Source organism: Gorilla gorilla, chromosome X (genome assembly GCF_029281585.2).
Source record: "Gorilla gorilla gorilla isolate KB3781 chromosome X, NHGRI_mGorGor1-v2.1_pri, whole genome shotgun sequence".
NCBI lineage: Eukaryota > Metazoa > Chordata > Mammalia > Primates > Hominidae > Gorilla > Gorilla gorilla.
Genome location: NC_073247.2, coordinates 142,808,438 through 142,827,450, shown reverse-complemented (window position 1 = coordinate 142,827,450; position 19,013 = coordinate 142,808,438). Strand labels below are relative to the sequence as shown.

At 45.3% G+C, this 19,013-nt stretch overlaps 1 protein-coding gene across 8 annotated transcripts in view; it reads right to left on the bottom strand.

Annotated features, from left to right (window-relative positions):
• Positions 1-500: 500 nt before the first annotated feature.
• ARHGAP36 (Rho GTPase activating protein 36) overlaps positions 501-19,013 on the bottom strand; it is a 31,579-nt gene continuing 13,066 nt past the window's right edge. The window contains exons 1-12 of one of the 8 annotated variants that reach the window (XM_055376275.2): positions 15,358-16,788; positions 8,455-8,613; positions 7,154-7,219; positions 6,415-6,650; positions 5,977-6,169; positions 5,703-5,758; positions 5,320-5,470; positions 4,648-4,796; positions 4,295-4,471; positions 3,958-4,055; positions 3,719-3,825; positions 501-1,757 (exon numbers count right to left, since the gene is read on the bottom strand). In XM_055376275.2, coding sequence (XP_055232250.1) covers positions 1,600-1,757; positions 3,719-3,825; positions 3,958-4,055; positions 4,295-4,471; positions 4,648-4,796; positions 5,320-5,470; positions 5,703-5,758; positions 5,977-6,169; positions 6,415-6,650; positions 7,154-7,219; positions 8,455-8,613; positions 15,358-15,424 — 1,617 coding nt within the window. In that variant the 5' untranslated portion in view covers positions 15,425-16,788 and the 3' untranslated portion in view covers positions 501-1,599. Of the gene's footprint in view, positions 1,758-2,146; positions 3,826-3,957; positions 4,056-4,294; positions 4,472-4,647; positions 4,797-5,319; positions 5,471-5,702; positions 5,759-5,976; positions 6,170-6,414; positions 6,651-7,153; positions 7,220-7,812; positions 7,950-8,277; positions 8,348-8,454; positions 8,708-15,357; positions 16,789-19,013 lie in introns of those variants that run through there. The other 7 variants (XM_004064861.5, XM_055376273.2, XM_004064860.5 and 4 more) reach the window with 7 other exon arrangements.

Below are 19,013 nucleotides of genomic sequence, written 5' to 3'. Positions count from 1 at the left end.
TTAATAGTAATACTTCCACCCCCTTTATTCCATTATAGCCCTTCCCCTTTATTCTATTTTACTTCCCTTTATTCCACCTTACCCCCCATTTATTCCACATCAGCCCCTCCCCTTTATTCCATATCATCCCCTCCCCTTTATTCCACCTCACTCCACCCCCTCATTTCATGTCACCCCGCTTCCCTTCATCCCATGTCATTCCTTCTCTATTCCATGTCTCCCCCTCTCATTTATTCAACTCTATTCCCTCCCCTTTACCCCACATCACTCTATCCCCTTTTTCCCACTTCACTCCCTCCCCTTTATTCCACATCACTCCACCCCCTCATTCCTTGTCACCCCCTTCCCTTTATCCCATGTCATCTTCTTCTTTATTCTACATCACCCTGTCCTGTTTATTTCTATTCACCTCTCCTTTACCCCTTCAGCTCTCTAGTCAGAGCTTCCCAACTCACCCCCCAAATTAAAAAGAAGAAAAACACAGTAAGCCATGAATATGCTGCTGTCATAATACAGATGTTTATTAATGATTAAATGCCAGAGAAGTTTTAACAATGACAAATCTTTGAGCTCAGCAGTTGTTACCCATTAAATGATCAATTTCTATCCCTCAATACAATACAGCCTTCATTCTATGGACCTTAGCAGTTGTTACCCATAATATCAGCTGTGATTCTGGATCATATGCAACCCATATCTGTGTGTTACCAGAGCATGTCCCACAATTTTGTACTGTCCTGTATAAAGGAATTACAGAGACGATAGTTAAGAACATTTGTAATCAAGTGACTTTGCCTACTTGGAACTATATGTCCTTACCTAACTAGCTGTTTTGCTGACAAGAGGGTGTAAACACCAATTGTCTTTAAAGCAGATCCAGGCAATAAAATCTAATTTTTCCTCTAACTTTGGATCCCAGAAACACTAATTAGATCTACACTTGAGGTTTCCCTGTTGGCGTGACCTGAGCAAAACTGCACAGAATTTTGGGAGAGGCCATTTGGCGAGCCATTGGTCTGAATAATTTGGAGGGGGAAATCCTAAGGTGGTGGAGTTGCTGCGTGGACACGGCTATGGGTTGGTGTGACATGATTTCGCACTAATTGTTTGTCAGCTGTCAGTAGGCTGACCTAACGTTCTAGCATGCCTCTTGAGGGCCTTTCCAACTGAGCTCTCTGGAGGAGGGTAGGAAAGTCAGGGAAATCATGCAATCCCATTTGGGGAAGGGAAAGCATCTCAAGATTTGTGAGGTTCCCTGGGAAAGGTGTTTACCACAAATGTCACATCAATTAAAGTAAAGTCTGCAGAGAGAGAGAGAGAGAAAGCCAAGATCAGGGGTAAAAGAGAAAGGCAAGGTAGCACCGGGGAGCTTGGGCATGACACAGAAACATCTCTGCTTTTACCAGCAGAAGAGACCAAGCATCCCCAGTGAAGGGGCTGGCAGTGTGTTTGGAATTCTCATCCTGACCCGAGCATCAGGTGGAACTCCTTCTTACCTTCAGATCTTTACCTTCAACTCTCTCCTTAATGTTTCCTGTGACATCCCAGATGTACCCCCACCCTTTTCCCCTGTCTGGCACCTTATAAAAGGAAAAACATCTAAGGAAAGAAGTAGCTGACACCAGTTTTGGCCTCCTTCTCCCGGGGCACACGGAGCAATGGGCGGTCTTGCTCCGGAATGGGAGGGTTACCCGCTCCTTCCTCATCGTCATGGGAACGGGCAGTGCCGGGAGGCACAGCTGGCTCCTCAGAGGAACCTGAAAAATAGTAACAATGTTAACTCCTTATGTTTCTAGACTTTATACTTTGCGCAGCACCCAAGGCACTAAGACCTAATTTTGAGTTTCAAATACGGTATGAGGCAAGAAGGTAGGACAGGGATGATTATCCCCATTTGACATATAAGAATACTGCAGCCTGACAGCAGAACACAGATCTCTGAATCTAGGACCACTGTGGGAACTGGGAAAAGAGCTGAGTTAGGAAAGAGAAAGAGTAAGACAGATACCCTGCGCTCAGAGGGAATGGACAATACCACCAGGGAGACAGGTAAGAGGGCGACCTCCTAATAACCACCACCACCCTACAAGTAACCTGACTAATTTTACCAAGCAAATGAGTAACAAAGCTAGAGCTGAAAGCTTACAGCACTGCATGGAAGACAGAAAGCAGGTGTTGCCCTTCAACACCTCTGGTGAGGACTTGTAGTCCATGACTTGGCCAGGCTGAGACTTGTTTTTAAGGAGAGTGGTATCTACAGGGAATGCAACATCTTCATCTTTATGAAACTGAATTGCCTTTGGATTCTGAACCTCTTTAGAGTTGAAATCTTTAGGCACTGGGACTTCTTCCACATCCATGACTTCTTCAAGATTGACAGCCAGGTCTTGTGGAGGGTCTGGAATTGTATTGAGAATGGAGACATCATCAGTTTCTGGAGCCATAGTGGTAACTTCTTCTTCTTCAAATGCATTGGCTTGGTCTTTCTGATAATCTTGAACTTTGTTGTAAATCTGGGCATCCTTAGGTTTTGGAGCCACATAGAGAACTGAATCTTCTTCAAGACTAGGGCTTTCTTCAGAGTCTTGGTTTCCACTAACATCAGAGGCTTCTTCATGTCCCGGAATTTCTTCAATATCTGAGGCTTCTTCGGTGTTTGGGACTCCACTCACATCTGAGGACTCTTCATGGTCTTGCATTTCATCAAAATCAGAGACATTTTCAGGGCCTGTGACTACGTGGAGAGCTGGGACCTCTTCAGGGCCTGCAATTCCATTGGTCTCTGGAGCTTCTTCATGGTCTGGAATTTCTTCAGAGTCTGAGGCTTCCTCATCATTTGGGATTCCATCAAAATCTGAGACCTCTTCAAGACTGGGATCTTCTTCAGGGTCTGAGAGTCCATTAACCTCTGGAGATTCTTCATGATTTGGGATTTCATGTCCACCAGGGGCTTCTTCAGGGCTTGGAACCACATGAAGAGCTGAAACTTCTTCAAAATCAAGGTCTTCCTCAGAGTCTGAAATCCCATTTACCTCTGGGGCTTCATAGTCTGGGATTTCTTCAGTATTTGAGGCTTCATCATTTGGAACTTCATCAACAGCTGGGACACCTTCAAGACTGGGATCTTCTTCAGAATCTTGGATTTCATCATTATCTGAAGCATCTGCGTGGTCTGGGATTTCATTGTTTGGGATTACATCAAGATAGGGAGCTTCTGCAAGGTTAAGATTTTGGTGGTCTTCAAAATCTGCTCCTTCTTCTAAGTCATGGTTTGAGTTTTCTCCAGGGTTCAGGATTTCTTGCACATCTGGGGCTCCTTCAAGGTCTGGGACCATATCAAAATATGGAATTTCTTCAAAGTCTGGGATCTCAATGAGTTCTGGAATTTCATTATCTGGTTCTAGAATATCTCCAAGGGGAGGAAGATCATCAAAATTTAAAGTATCATTATCATCATCATCATCTTCCTCATCAAGCTCTGGTATTCCTTCAAGATGTGGGCCCTGAATCTCAAAGTTATTTGGGATTTCTAGACCTTGAGCTTCCCCAAAGACTACTCCTTGATTAAGATACTCAAAAACTAGCTCTTCATCTTCCTCAGAGGACTCATCTTCCTCAAGGGGCTCATCTTCAGCAACGACCTGGCCTTCAAAAAAGGCCTGACCTTCAGCAAGGGACTGACCTTCAGCAAGGGCCTGACCTCCAGCAGGGAACTGACCTTCATCAAAAGGCTTGCTTTGAGCAAGGACAGCAGCCCGGGCTTCAGCAGAGGTTTCCACTGGATCAGAAAGTAGTGCATCCTCTTCCATCTTTATGCGTGCACTCCTGAATGGGAAGGATTTTGAAAAAGTCAGTTTGTGTACTTGCGTTACGTAATATAAAGATAGTCTGGAGTTGGAAAACCCCATAGGAGGAGGTGCTTCAGGCTAAGCATAAACAAACCCAAAAAACACTCACTGGATCTTCCTCAAGTTCCTGCGTCTGATAAAATCAAGTGCTTCCGGGCTGGACTTCCACACGCGCTTAGCAACCTGCCTCTGAATATGGGGAGGCACCTGAGGGTAGAATTAGCAACATTAGCCATCATTACACAGCACCTTTTCATTTATACTCATCTCTTTCAGGTACCTAGGACTAAAGGTACCAAGGCCAGCTAATGTGGGAGGAATTTCTAGACTGGACGATCTTGTGGCTGCCTGTTTTGGCTACCCTCAAAGATGCAGGTACAACTGTGCCTTGCCTTGTGAACAGGAGATGGATGTGTAAAACAAGTGCATCCAAAACTTGCACCTACCTGGAAGAGGACATCCCAGTTATCAATCATGGCACGGACCACATTGACAGAAGCAACATAGTGATCAATCCCCAGCTTTGTTTTCCTGGACTCTCTCTTGCCAAACTTCCCTTTTTTCAGGAGAGCAGATCCAAACACCAAGGCCAAGTTAGTGGAAGTCATACGGTTGCCTGGGACCTAGGCAAAGGAAAGCAGAAAGTGATTGACGTTGAGGTAGTACTGGGAGTTGTACAAATGAATATGTCTCTTTTTATTCTTGTTTCTCTCTCTCCTCTCCATCCACCCTCTTGCTGATATACTCCCACATATGTCCCCTACTACAGTTTTCACTACTCTTTCCAAGATCTTTTTACCAACTGTCCATCAATGCCAATTGAGTCCTCGCAGTTCTCAGTGATTTTATGCAGGGCCTTCAGCAGACGCTCCAGGGTATCACTGTGGCAGGGTGGCATCAGGTAGACCAGCAACTGCAGGGCAGAAAGCTGATCCTGGGGCTTTAAAGCTAGAAGAAGGAAAACAGGGGCTGTCTCAGGGGGATAGTCTTGGCTGCAGACTGATACCAAGGGAGGTGAGATTCTGCTTGAAACTTGCTTGCAGTTATGGAGAAAGTACCCAGGCATCTTGCCTTTGCTCATTTCCAAAGCATTTGAGCTCAGGAACTCTGAAAGCAAGAAGTGCCCCCATAAAAACCAGACCTCCTCTACAGAACCTGGGTGGTTTTTTTTTTTTTTTGACCTGAGAAGGCACACATATCTTCAAGAAGCTCTAGAGAAATTTCCAAGCAACAGACTTATAATGGAACATTTAGAAATACAAAGAAAGTAACCCAGATAAGTTTTTTATTAAAATTTTATTTTTAATTGACAAATAATAATTGTATATATTCCGGAGAGGTTTTTAAAATCTTCTTATGGTCATTTTGCCTTAGTTCTTCGAAGTCCTCCAGCCTGAGCTCTGTCCCTAGAACCCCTAGACCCCAGTAATATTTCCTTTCCTTGCCCTACTAGGGAGGTCAGAAGACTCACTTGCTGTCAGGAGGAATGACATGTACAGATCATCTGGCAGCAGAGAATCCTTCATGTCACGGAAAAACTCCTTGAGGAGTGCAGCCACATCATGCACATTCTGATTGTCATCCAGCACTACATCCAGACCTTGATCAAATTCTTCACGGAGCTAGGAAAAGGAGAAGACAGGGACTGTCTGCCTGGCCCACCACAGCTCCATCTTGGTCATTCCTTCAACAGGTTCCAGTATTCAGTGGAGGTAGCTGGCAATATGGTGGGCCTGGGGGCTACAAAGAAGACCCTGCTCCTCCCCCCACCAGGTAGTCAGGTCTATGGGGAAACCCCACCTCCTCCTGCTCTTTCTTATTGGAGGAACAAACATGTAAACATAGCCAATTTACCTGACGCACTCGCTGCACGGAGTATTCAAGGGTAAAAATCCCCACTGCGCTTAAGCCTGAAAGAAAAGACCAGGGGATGCTAAGCATCTCTGAATCCCTTTCCCATGGCATTTCTCTTCTCCCCTCACGCCCTACTGCATCGCGACCTCCACTGGGTGTCAGGGGAATGTTATCCAAGCCCTTCATCCTCGACCTCTTTTCTCCCCCCATTTCCAGAACATCCCTCCTTTCCCTTTGCTTCCTTCCTTGATTTACCCATTTGCAGCTCCCTTACCATGTTTTTCAATGAATTGGCAGCAAGCCTCAACAACCTGGGGGATTTGTTTCGCAATCGGATTGAGACTCATCTTCCTTTTGGATCCCAGAAGTCGTTGGCCAATTGGAAAGGAAATTTTTGAAAGCTGCAGGGTCTGCAGCAGCAGGGCTCCGTCTTCCAGCTCAGCCAGGCTATCCACAGACACTGCACCCTGTGGAGAAATCCAGATTATCTTAAAATGGGAAATAAAGAGAGTCAATTAGGACCTTCCTGAGTACTGTATGTATGACATTCAGGACAAGATACATTCCCTTTGTGGCAAGCCAAGGACACCACTTCAACATATTGTGTTCAGCTCCCCCCTGCCTCTGAGGGCACAGGCCTTGACCCTCCGGCCTCACATTCCTACATACCTCAGGAGAGGCCCCTGCCTGAAACCTGGAGGGTTTAACTCACTCGACGCCCACGGCGAGTGAACTCCCGGGGCAAGGTGGGCTCATTCCGCCTGCGACTGAAAAAGCGCCGGATGCGGCCAAACACCCTTCGCACCACGTTTCCCCGACGACGGCCCGCAGCCTGACCGGTGGCTTCTTCAACCTGCATCGCGGCTGTCAGTTCAAGATGCTTGCGGCGGGTAAACTCGTTCACCAGGACCTCTTCCAGGCTAATGCCAAATGTCTTGTGTGATACAGCTGGGGAGCCACGAGAGAAAGAATGAGAAACGTCAAAGCCTCGCAGCGCTTAAATCAGGAGGAAGCAGGGGCTGTAGCACTCCTCCCAGCAACAACCCGCAGCCAACCCCACCTCTCCAGAACCGCAGCGCCCCTCCCTGGGGAGCTAGCCAAAAAGACCCCTCAGCGGTTTGGCGAAAGGACTCAGCTCCACTCAACCACCCCGACGAGGCTCGAGGTCCCTGCCTTACATTTTCCCTGGGGGTGACTACCTTGAAACAAAGAGAGCGATTTCTTCGGGTTGATCTGTGTGGGGTGAGTCCACCAGGAAGGTCTGAGAGGACCGCCCCAAGCACCTACAGCTACTGCGCCATTTCCTGATATCACCCCCTGTGGGGTTTGGGAGCTGAGGAGAGTGTCCCCTGGGACAGTGGACGCCACCCAGTCTCCAATAGCCAGGGCCACACTACACAGGGGATTAGCATTCTATTCCTTTTCTAAAGAAAATACAAGAGCCCCCTCACCCCTCTGCTGTCCTCTCCAAATCAGAAACCACTTATCCAAGGTGTTCGGACGGTCAATAGGCAGAGCTACAGAAAGAGAAAAAAGAAAAGATACACTTACAAATAGGACTTAATAAGTGACTAAAACATCCCAATGCACTGATCTGCAGCAGGGGGAGGGAGTGGCAGAGAGGCGAGCTCTGCCCAGCGGGCGAAAAGTAATTTGCTTTCTGTGAGCCTCAGTTTCCCCACCTAACAACAAGGACAAGCCTATCTCACTCTTATCAGACTCCAAGAATTTAACCAAACCAGACAATCTAATGCGCCGCGTGCGCACCACGCATCTTGCTACGCACCCGTAGTCGCTCAATACAACACTTAAAACATAAATTCCGGGGCTCTGAAGCCCCCAGATCACGCAACAGGAGAGGGGAGGGAGGGGCTCTCCTGCAGCGCCACCGCGGGTGAGGGTCGCCAAGTTACTGCGGGCGCGCTCGCACCAGGTTGCCGTCGGCTCCCTGCGCTGCGGTAGGAGAAGCGGCGACACCTGGCTGTCCCCGCACTCCGAATCTGGCATCAGTGGCTGCCAGCGGGGGCTCCTCGCCCTTTGCTTCACTCAATTCAAGCTGCGTTCGCGGTGCGCGCCTAGCGAAGCTGCCACCCCCAGCACTTTCCAATACCTCTGGGGCGCGCCTGGGTCCGCGCTACGCGCCTGGGCTCCGCTGCCAAATCCGCGCGCTTACCCCTGAGATTCCCTGGTGCACTCGAACCTCGTCCTGTGCCGCGTCCTGCTCGCTCCCCGGCAGCCAGCTGAGGTGGGCAGTGCTAGAGGCGCACCTCCTGCCGCCGCCCCCGCGCCCGCACCGCCCTCCCGTTCACCGCCCGGCTAGGAGCGTCTCTCTCTCACGCACTGTCTTGCTATCTCCCTCTACTCTCTGTCTCTCGACCGCGCTGTCTCTATCTCTCCCAGTTCTCTCCAGAGTGTCCCTCTGCGCTTCCGTCTCGCTCTGCCCTATTCTCGCACCGCACCTGGTGCGTCTGTCTCTTCACCGGCCCTCTGTCCACTTGTCTGTCCCTGACATCTGCCCGTCTGTCTTACTGCCCCCTCAACCCCCAGCCTTCGACCAAACTCAACTAATTTTTACCTCTCCCGCAATTCAACAAACAGCCTTCAACTCCGGCTTCTTCAGTTCCCCAGACGCCAGGAGAACTGATCAAGTCCGAGATCAGGCGTGAGCCCCTCCCACCCTGCCAGACCCCGTCCTGCCCGGAGGGTCCACTCTCCCGAAGGCGAGGATGCCACAATCCGGGGTGCAGCTTACCTCTGTCAGGTTTGAATTCGGAGAGGAAATGTCTGGCCACGAGTTCGTGGTAAGCAGTCTCTTGCAGCTTCAGACGCTCCAGCTCGGAGAGGCTGTGTATCGATACCATCTTCGTCCTGCGGTCGGGGTTGTGTCCTGGGGCTCCTCCCAAGACACTCACTAAAAAAATGAAGGCAGACAACAACAGCAAAGGGGGCATGATTCTGGGGCACAGTGCCCTTGCTGCCTTCAGAAAAGGAATGCAGCCACCCATTCTGGAATCGGATGATTATCAAGGCTGCATCATCCAATTGTCACTGGACCTGGTGGAGAGAACTATGGGGGTGGGGGTAGAGGGGGAGGGAAAACTGGGAGGCGGCTTCACCCTCAAGCAGAGCAGCCTCTGGTTGTTTTTGCTAAAAAAGAAGAAAAAATCCAACTTCAAAAATTCAGCCCTTAACAGGTAGTCCAGGAAAAAGAAAACCTAATTAGAAAAAAAAAGTACAAAGAGAGAAAATAAGAAGAAAAAATAAAAGAGAAAAACATTTTTTAACAAAAGCACTTTGAAACAAAAATAAGATAGTATTTTCCATTAATTAATTAATTAATTAATTAGAGCGTTTTTAGAGGTTTTTTTTTCTTTCCATGATGATACTCGATGCTGTCCAGGTTGGATAAAAAGGGGACTTTCATCTAGGTTAGGAGAGCTGCAAATTCAGACAAGTCCAGAAAACAAAATGGACACATGGGTCTAGAGCCAAAAATCGTCCCCAGGCCCTTTGACCTAGTAACTCCCCTTCTAGGAATCTATCCTAATAAAATCTTCCTACAGACAGGGAAAAGCATATCCACATAAACCATAATAGTAACAAAAAAAGGGAAAAAAAGCTAGCCCAGCAATGATATTAGTTATATAAATTTTGTAATGGCCACAGTATGGAAAAATTATGCAATCATTAGTTATATTTACAAAGAGTTTTTTAACAACAAATACAAAACACAGAATTGTATTAATTTTGATTGCAACTATGTGAAGAAAAACATGCATAAAAATAAAAGACTGAAGGAAATGCACCCAAATGCTAACAGCATTTGCATTAACTGGTGAGATTTTGTTTGCCTGTTGCTTTTCTCTATTTACCAAACATTGCACAACTTCATTATATTACTTTTTCATAAAAAAATCTTTTGTACCAAAACCAACAAACATCATTTCCAGACCATTTCTAGTGAGACTCCTTAAACAGAATTGGTATCAAAGTGGAGTTTGTCTTAGTGTAATGGTAAAACCTATTTTATATGTGCCTTCTCCATGATGCCCACTATCTTATACTACTTCCAGACTACAAAGCATCCCCCATGGGGTATGCCCCTACACCTCATACAGCATCCTTTCCTGCACATTCTCTATTACTCATTTGTTCACTCATTCATTCATTCATTAAAAAAAAACACCTGTATTAATTGCCCACTTTGTGCCAGGCGCTAAAGATTCAAAGGATGAGCAAGGTAATACTATTTCTTTTTTTTTTTTAAAGATTTAACAGCGCAGTGAAGGAGATACACAAGTTAGCAACAATTCACAAAACCTTGTGATGTTAGACCTCCAAGATATAAACAAAGTATTGTGAGAGCAGAAAGGAGAAAACATCTAAGTCTGCCTGGAGACAGAGGAGGGGAGCATCCAGAGAGAACAGCTTGTGCAAAGGAAAAGAGATGGGAGAGAGGTTGTCATATTCTTGAAGCTGTATAAAGGGATTGGAAGGAGATAAATCTGGATGGGCAGGGATGAGATCATGGATGGCCCTATAAGCCAGCTTAAAGAGTCGGACTTTTTCCTGAAGGCAATAGGGCTTTAGGCAGGGAGTGAAAGAGTCAGGGTTGCACCTTGGAAAAATCTCAGAAAGCCATGAAAAAGCCTGTTTTAGGTAGAGAGCTGGAAGTAGGTAGATGAGCCAAGAGGCAAGGGATATTGACACAAGTCTGTGTCACTAGGGCTGGAGTAGGGGACGAATCTCATGGATGGAACTGACAGGGCTTAGGGAACATCTTTAATTGCAATGGAAAGAAAACAATTTAGGATAGCTCCCAAGTTCATGGTTTGGGTAAATATGGCTGGTTCCTGATAGAGAAGATAATTCAGGAGATGGGGAACTAAAGCTTTTGCCAAGAAAGGAAGTAGTTACATACAACTTTACTGAATGTCTCTTTCCCATGGAATCTACAATAACATTCTATATATGATTTGGGGAGTGGGGAGCTTAAATTTCAAAGATCAGGCAATGCAGCTTTGGCAGAGAAAAGTTAAGTAACGGTTTATCATGCAATAATCTAAATAGATGAGCTACCTTCTGTCCAAAAAAAGAAAACAAAAACAAAAAACAAAAAACAAACAAACAAATAAACCATACTTGAATTTTGTCTCCAAAACTCTTTTGCCTACTCCCCTTAGTAGCCAGGATCACAGATGTCAGAAATAGGTGCAGTAAGAGAAAAGATGAGGAGTTTTCCTGTGGCTTTTGAACTAAACCAGGAGGAAAACACCTAGCATAGATATTAAACCTTCAACTGCAAAGCTCCATCCCCTGGACCCAAAGTGAACACCTAACCCCAACCACCAAACTGCAACTTGCAAAGTGACCATTTTAACCAAAGGCACATGCATTTAACCACAGTTCCAGACTAAGCCTCTAGCAATCCCCCATTCAAAATAGCAGGTCCAGAGCCTATTAGTCTAGGGTCTCATCCTGAGACACACAGCCTAGCTCTGGCTTAATTTCTCTAACATTACTCCCCTCTCCCCTTTCCCCAATCCAGACATCTTTTGTACCTGTTTTGGAGTTTCAGCTATTTCTTCTTATCGAAGCTTACCAGATCTGATCATCCAAAGAGCAGAGCTGGTTTTTTCACCCAAAAATAAGATGAAAATCAGTTCCTTCTCTCCCCCAAATATAAGGTAAGAACAAACAGTAAAATCCCCAATCAACAACAGCCCCAAAAGGAGAGAGAGAGAAAAGCCTTTGAGAGATGAGTCAGCCTAGATGCTTACAATTCCGAAGGAAATCAAAGGCCTTAGAATAAACCGTTTGTCATTGCCTCCCTGCTCCAGCACACAGGGCTAAACTTAAGAGCAGTTATATGCTGCAGTTCTAACAGAAAAATTGGCATTGCCTTACTTGCTTTCAACCTTCTCAAGGTGCCAGTAGCATACAATACAGAAGCAGATTTAGGAAGACCAATGTCCCCAGACAAGAAGCAGATGGGTGGGGTGGGGAGGGGGAATGAGTAGGCAGGCTTTCGCACTATGAGAGAGGCACATAACAGGATCTTGAGATTTGAATACTCATCCTCAGGCCTGACATTTCAAGCTGAACACAAAAGGAGGCTCCCTACAGGAAAGAGGTGCCAAGAGACCTCTCTTGCTCCAAAGTGTTTTCCCCTTACCCCTTCAGTATACCATGGCGCTAGCCTGAAGAGACCATGAGATTCAAAAGCAAGATGAAAGCAAACCAGCTCAGTTTCAGTCTAGAATTCAAAACATTTGCAGAAAGACTATCTTTAGACAAATACTTTTACTAGTGTTAGAGCCAAATATAACTGAGTTCAAAGCCAGCCTCTAGATTTCTTAGCTGTGTGATCTTAAGAAAGTCAGTTGAATTCTCTGAGTCTCAGTGGCCTTCTCTATAAAATGGTGAAATGACACAGTATCCATTTCAGTGGTTGTCTGAGAGTTGAATGAATAATATTATGTGTGGTATTTAGCATTGGTTTTTAATAAACATGTTAATAGTGAAGGTTCTTTGCAGAGGGCCGGAGTTTACAAAAAAAAATCATGTTTCAAAAGTAATTACATAAAATTAGAATTTGTATCAATCCATTGAACAATCTACTCTTCTCCACTAAATTTGAATTATGTAAAGAGATCTTAGGAGATTTTAAGGGATATATCTTTCTTCTTCATTCTCGAATTTCAGCAGAGTCAAGTATTTAAAAAAATCACCTTATAAAATTTAGAAAAACTAACTGCATAGGTTAATATTTCAAATGTTATTATTCAGATTAATAAAGTGCCTGTATGTCTCAAAATTTGTTTCTCTTTCAAGCCATCCAATTCTACATTGTCACTAGCAATATATATATATATATATATATATATATATATATATATATATATATGATTTTATTTGGATAAGTAAAGGGGCTAGAATATGAGCAGATATCAAGAGAGACAATTTGAACAAAGAGCGGACAGGCACAAATCAAGTTTCCATCAATACAAAAAGGGGAAACACACTTGAATGGCATCAAGCCTGTTTCTCACGTCCTCCCAAAATGCATGGCACACAGATGGAGAAACAAATTAACGTCAGAAAGGTTACCCACTTCAACATTGTGAGGACTGAAATGGTTTCAACTAGGCATAAATCTACAGCCTTCATGATTTGGAGGACTAATTTACTCCATTGCCCCCATAAAATAGTTAAGAATGGTGCAGTGCTTACTAGTAAACACCTATGGAAAAAAGAAAGCAGGGACTGCACTGATGCCATGGTTTAAATCCTTATAAATTGGGTACTTTATGGCATCACTAGAATTTTGTTCCAAGCCTCTGAGAGTGCCTCAAAGTTTAGGAAATTGATAGTGAATGGGGCTGGGTGCCCAGAAGGTACTGCATCTACATTATTCAAATGACTACAGGCAGCGGCAATGGATAAAGACATCCCCATTAATGTATCACAACATGGGAAAGAGATATGGGTCTCTATATGAAAATATTTGGGCACCAATTTGGTCTGCTGACACATTAGCTTATTCATCCCAGAGCATTAATGAGTTAGCCTTAAAGTTGTTATCCCATAACCTCCATTTCAGCAAAGGCTGCTGATGCAATGAACAATATGGCTCATTTTATACAATGTGGTGATGACGCTCCAAGATAATTAAATCTGGGGATAGTGTTCATCAATACATTGAGTCAGCCCATCATGTTATAGCAGAAGGTCATAAACTAGAGGTAATATTACTGTTAAAATATATGGAGAAAAGCCCTGGCTTCAAAAAAATAAGAAAGTTTCAGGAACATTATAATATTAGAATGTTTCAGAAATAGGACCTTAGCCATCACCTGGTCCCAAACCTCCATTATACAGGTCAGAAAACTGAGGCTCACAGAGAGACAGGGGTTTTCCCAAGACCACACAGCAATTTGACAACAGAGCTTGGGCAAGAACCCAGTTCTCTTCAGTCTCAGGGCTCTTGCCATTGACGCACCCATATTTGCTTTCACTAGATGCAAGATTCTGCATTGCTAAATAAAGAAATCAAAAGAATACACATAATCAAAGCCTGATTCCATAAGCCAGGGTAGGTCATATCTGACGGCAGGCAGCCACCACATATTACAGCATCTTTGTAAAATAAGTACAGTCGTCATTCCATGGAATCCTGTTTTTAAATTTTATTGACTAAAGAAACAACTCAGGCTCAGGATGGTGAAAGGCAATTTTTATGCTATAAACATCCCAAAGGATAGTGTAAACAAGGCAATGTGACATCAAGTACACCAAGATATAGATATTCTCACTATTCTCTGCAATATGTATCAGGGTGCATAATAGTGTTGGCATCACAAGCTGTGTCATGCATATCATTTTTTCCCCTTTTGGTTGCTGCTTCTATTAAATTGTGGTGGAAGAAGTTAAAAATAAGATGTTCTATCAATAGGAGGTAAAAGTTTTTAATGCCTAATTTGTCTCCTGCTTTTCATTTTCTTAAAAGCTTTCCATATGCCCATTATCTCCAGACCCTAGCACACAATAGATGTTCAATAAGTGTTTGTCGAGTGAATCATAGGATTATAAGCTCTTGACAGTCTTGTAATTAAAACAGCTATTCGTGATTCATGAATAAATGAATCATGCCACTTTATTCTTACAATAACCCCTGGGAAAGAGGTAGGTTGGATATTTCCTCCCCATTTTACAATAGCAACAAACTAAGACTTTGGAGAGGCTGTGACTTATCTAAAGTTGCACAAAAATGCCATGGAGGAATATGATCTGGGAACCAGCTCTCCCTTCCTATCCCCAGCTCAAGCCTTGCCCTTTCCACTAAACCATAGCAGTTCTTGGTATTCATCACCAACATCTGCTGCCTGGAACTGGGAAAGTCTAAACCAAGACTACCTTCTTTCCTAAGGATGTGGTTGGATTTTTGAGGTATTATTTTTATACATTGCTCTGTGCCATTCCATGGGAAATGAAGATAGAAAGAAAGATAGATACATGGACACACACACACACACACACACATATATACACACACATATATATGCGTGTGTGTGTGTTTATATATGTGTGTGTGTGTATATATATATTTACAGGAAGAGTATATATATTTTTTTTTAAAAAAAAGACTATTATGAAAGGTAGAGGAGAGGAGTTGACAGAGGAGAAAGACACCAAAAGCCCTGTGTAGGCATCTCACCATATTTCTTACCCCAGCCCACCCCCAACCTGACAGCATGGTATCCTGGCAAGGTCCTGTGATATAGACTGGAACTTAGCTTCAAATCCCAGCTTCACTCCATGTAAGTTTACACACTCACTAACTATGTGACAGAGAGCAAATTATCTTGCTTTTCTGAGCCTCAGATCCATGACCTTACAAAACAAGAATCATGGTACCTATTAAGTGTGGCTGTGAAGATAAAATAAAAGGGTAGAATGAAAGTGTTCTCCAAAGGGTACATTTCTATGCCAAGCAAGCAAGCAAGCAAGGTGAGGAATTGCCCTCCAAAATACCTGGGAGCCAAACTTGAGAGGAAGACTTAGCAGAAGTGCTACTATCTGGAATGAGGCAGATAGTGTCCCCTGCTGAAGAATGCCTCTGTATCATCCTTTGAAGATGAAAATGGGTACTCACCCACTGTCAGCAGGAAGCACACTTCTAGATGGGATAAGATGAACTGTATCTTCACTGGGTCTTTCATGATCAGAGATGCAAGGCAGCTAACTGTGTGATATGTGGGGATTAGTCTAGTCTATGAAATGTAGATAAAAGCTAACTGGCCTACAAAATGGATTTAATCCTGAACTTTGGCTTCCTTGGCACAGTATGGAAGCCACCCATGCTAGAGATGGTGGAGGGAAGGGGAGAGCTACCTGGAGTAGAAAGCCCCTGTTCCTGCCCTGGGATCTCACAGCCTAGTCGAAGGTCACATAAATGTCAAGTGTCTGAAGACTATCAAGAAAGGCCCATGGGTTTAACATCATCTTTCTTGCACTAATTTAAATATGTTTCCTTTCCTTTGTTCTTTTAAGGAATATTAAGAATTGACTATTTCCCCAGGCCCACCAGCACTGGACAGATCCCTAGTCAGCTATAAGTTTTTAGTTTGCACTCTGTAAATTCTGATTCATTCTTCTTATCTCCCTTGCCTCTCTCAAAGCTTCCCTCTTTGAGACCTGCTCCCTTTCAGACACACACACACACACACATTCCCACTCACAGACATCCATGTACACACACACCCTTACACTCTCTTACATAAGCATTTTCCCTCTCTCTCTCTCTCTCTCACACACACACACACACACTCACACACATACAAAATTCCCTTCTTCGATGTACTCACTACAAGAGAGGGAAAAAGGGAAATGAGACTTAATTAAAAGAAGGGTCATCAATATTTGCCTCTCCAGACCACATCTGTGGCTTCTACAGAGTGGGCATAAGAAATAAAGGACTGATGGGGACACTCCCGGAAACCATCTGAACAGAGGCCATATCAAAGAAACCTTCAGAATAAGGAAGTTCTCAGAATCCGTGCTGAGAGCTTCTTCTCCTCCATCTTTGTTCCCCCACTCCCACCTCCTCTATTCTCCTTTGATCGTATCTTCCCCAACAAGCATCCAATTTTCTGTCAGTTTTCTTTTTCAAAATCCTGTCTGAGTGGCTGTCATAGGGAACTGGGGCTGTGGGAGATGTTTTTCCCTGTAGTTTTCATGGCAGGAATGGTATTTTAAAACTACATTCAAATAAGCATATTTTTAAAAATATCAATATCTGTCTGTCTGTCTATCCATCCATCCATCCATCTATCCATCCCCATTCAAAATTGGACCACTCTCATGGCTATGACGCAATCAGAAAAATCCCTAGACCAGGAGTCAGGAGGCCTCCTCAGTTACTAAGCAGCTGGGTGGCCTTGGGCAAGTCAGAGAGCGTCTCCAAGCCCGAAACATAACGGGCATAATTTATTATCATTCTGTTTATCTAAGGGCACTGTAGAGACACAGCTCTCACGTCTGCAAAGTCCTTGATTCTTCCACTGGACTTAGCTAACTCCGGGACACAGGGCCACAGGGCTGCTATTCGCAGTTGAAGAGAGAGCCCACCCCCCCAAGCCCCTCCAAGGGGCCAGAGTGCAGGGGACTGAGCCTGTCTCCACCCCAGACCCTCCGCCCGAGCACCCGTCCCGCTGAGTGCCCTCGGCTCTGAGCTAGGGACAGAGGTGAGGGTAGGGGGCTGCGGAATGTGCGCCCTCTGCCTCTCGGGGTTGCCCTGGGTCTCTGGCTGCCACTGCGCTGCAGAGCATGGCCTTTAGGCTGGGTTGAGGTGCGCTGCGCGGGTCCTGCCCCTGGGTAGCTCCACGCAGTGCAGAACCTGTAAAGTTAAACAAAGCCCTGCGGCGCGCGGAAACCACTCACTGCTTCCTGCTCCTCTGAGAATTAGAAAAATTAAATCTTTCTTGCGCTCTTACGTTTGAGACATTGAACGCAAAAGCCTGGGCAACTTGTTCCACACTCTCAGGTCTCCTCTCCCTCCCTCACGTCGGGCCTTCCACGTGGAAGTGCCCTCACCTCCCTCTCTCACCCCGCAGTGGGCTGCGCTCAGGCCACTGGTGCCCTACCCCTGCACTACCTCTTGGCGAGCCTCTTGGTCCGGCCAGGGAAAGGCTGCGTGACCTGCTCGACAGTCCGGCGGGCGGCAGCGGGTAGCGCTGAGAGGAGCTGCAGGCACTGCCAGCGCTTGGCTCTGCCGCTCAGATTCCCCTACTCTCTGGAAAGCTTGCCGCGGTGAGGAGGGGGCTGATTCATAGCAATTTTCTACCCAGCAGCCAGCTCAGTGCCTTACGCATACCTGTTTGCTGAATTCTCTGGGCCACTCCCACTGGTTCTCACTGTACCCCACAATCTTCTCTCCCCTATTCAAAGCAGAGCTCTCCTTCAAGATTCAGCCCAAGGGTCCCTTCCCTCTGAATGCTCTGAACCTCCCCTCCCCTGGCCATGCCACACAACCTCACAGTACAAGTGAAGGAAGAGCAGAAATGGAGGTTCAGATGGTTAAGAAACTTACCCAAGGACACAGCTAATTAGTGGCAGAGCCAAGATGAAGGTCCAGAACTCCTGGATCCCAGCTCAGCACACAATTTGCCACAGCACTTTGCTTCCCTTCTGCCTTGACTGGTGTGGCATTTGAGGGCAGGGGACATTCTTTGTTGGCCCTTTGCACACAAGGACTGCACAAGGAATAGTCCTTTCCCCTCCTTGCCTCACTCTTTCTGCTTTTTGTTTCCCCTTCCTGTCTAGGGCCTCTGGTCTTCTTGTCTAGGGCTTCTGGTCTTCCAAACTCAGAGATAAAAAGGTCACTTTTTTCAAAGTTCAATGATCAGCAAGAGCAAAACAGAAGCTGACTTCACAAAGTCCTCCATCGGCCTGGCTGGCAATGGTCTCCCACCCCCACCCCCCACTACTATAGTCTTAATTTTTCATGTACTGTCTTCTTTGCATATCTAGGCACTTAGAGAAGTCAGGAGGCCATCTACACCAGCCCAAACCATCTTACCTTTTAATACCTCTTCCAAAAATACTCTCTTCTAAACTGCAGCCCACCAATCATATATACAAATCACCATTCAACCAAGCAAAAATATATAATTTACAAGAGCTTAATATTCTTATCTGATGCAACAAGGGCAATATGGGGTTATAATCACAAGATCTTAAGTGGGAGAATTTCAAATACACAATTACACACACACCCCCCCCCCCCATTGAATTCTCTCCTGTCTTGGGCCAAGTAAATGCACAAGGGACAGTGTTGTCAACAAAGAGGGACAGAAATGGAGAAGAAAGAGAAGAGTCAAGAATATAAGAGACTATGGGTGAGCCCAGCAAGAGGGAAACATGGGGAAGTAGAGCCTGGGCAAAGGAGAGAAGGAAGAAAAAGGAAGGGAAAGGATAGAGTACAGCTGCTGGCTCCAAGTATAGCTGCTGTGGAAGCCCAGGCAGACATGGACTTATTCTCCAAAGGCTCAGAGATATGGCTCTTAGGTGCCTGGATTGGAAATGAGATCCAGAAGCCCAGTGTCAAGTTTCACTTATCCTCTAGTAAAGAGAGAGAGCGTCTGGCTCTAAGCAGCACTGGTGGTGCTCTTTTCAATTTAAGTGCCACCTCACCATCATTGCTACCATGATGAGGCCCTCGCCCTCCCCTCCCCCCAGAATTAAATAAATCTTACCCAACACAGGAGTACAGTTTGAATACTCAGGACAATTTGCCCTTCCATTGAAGGA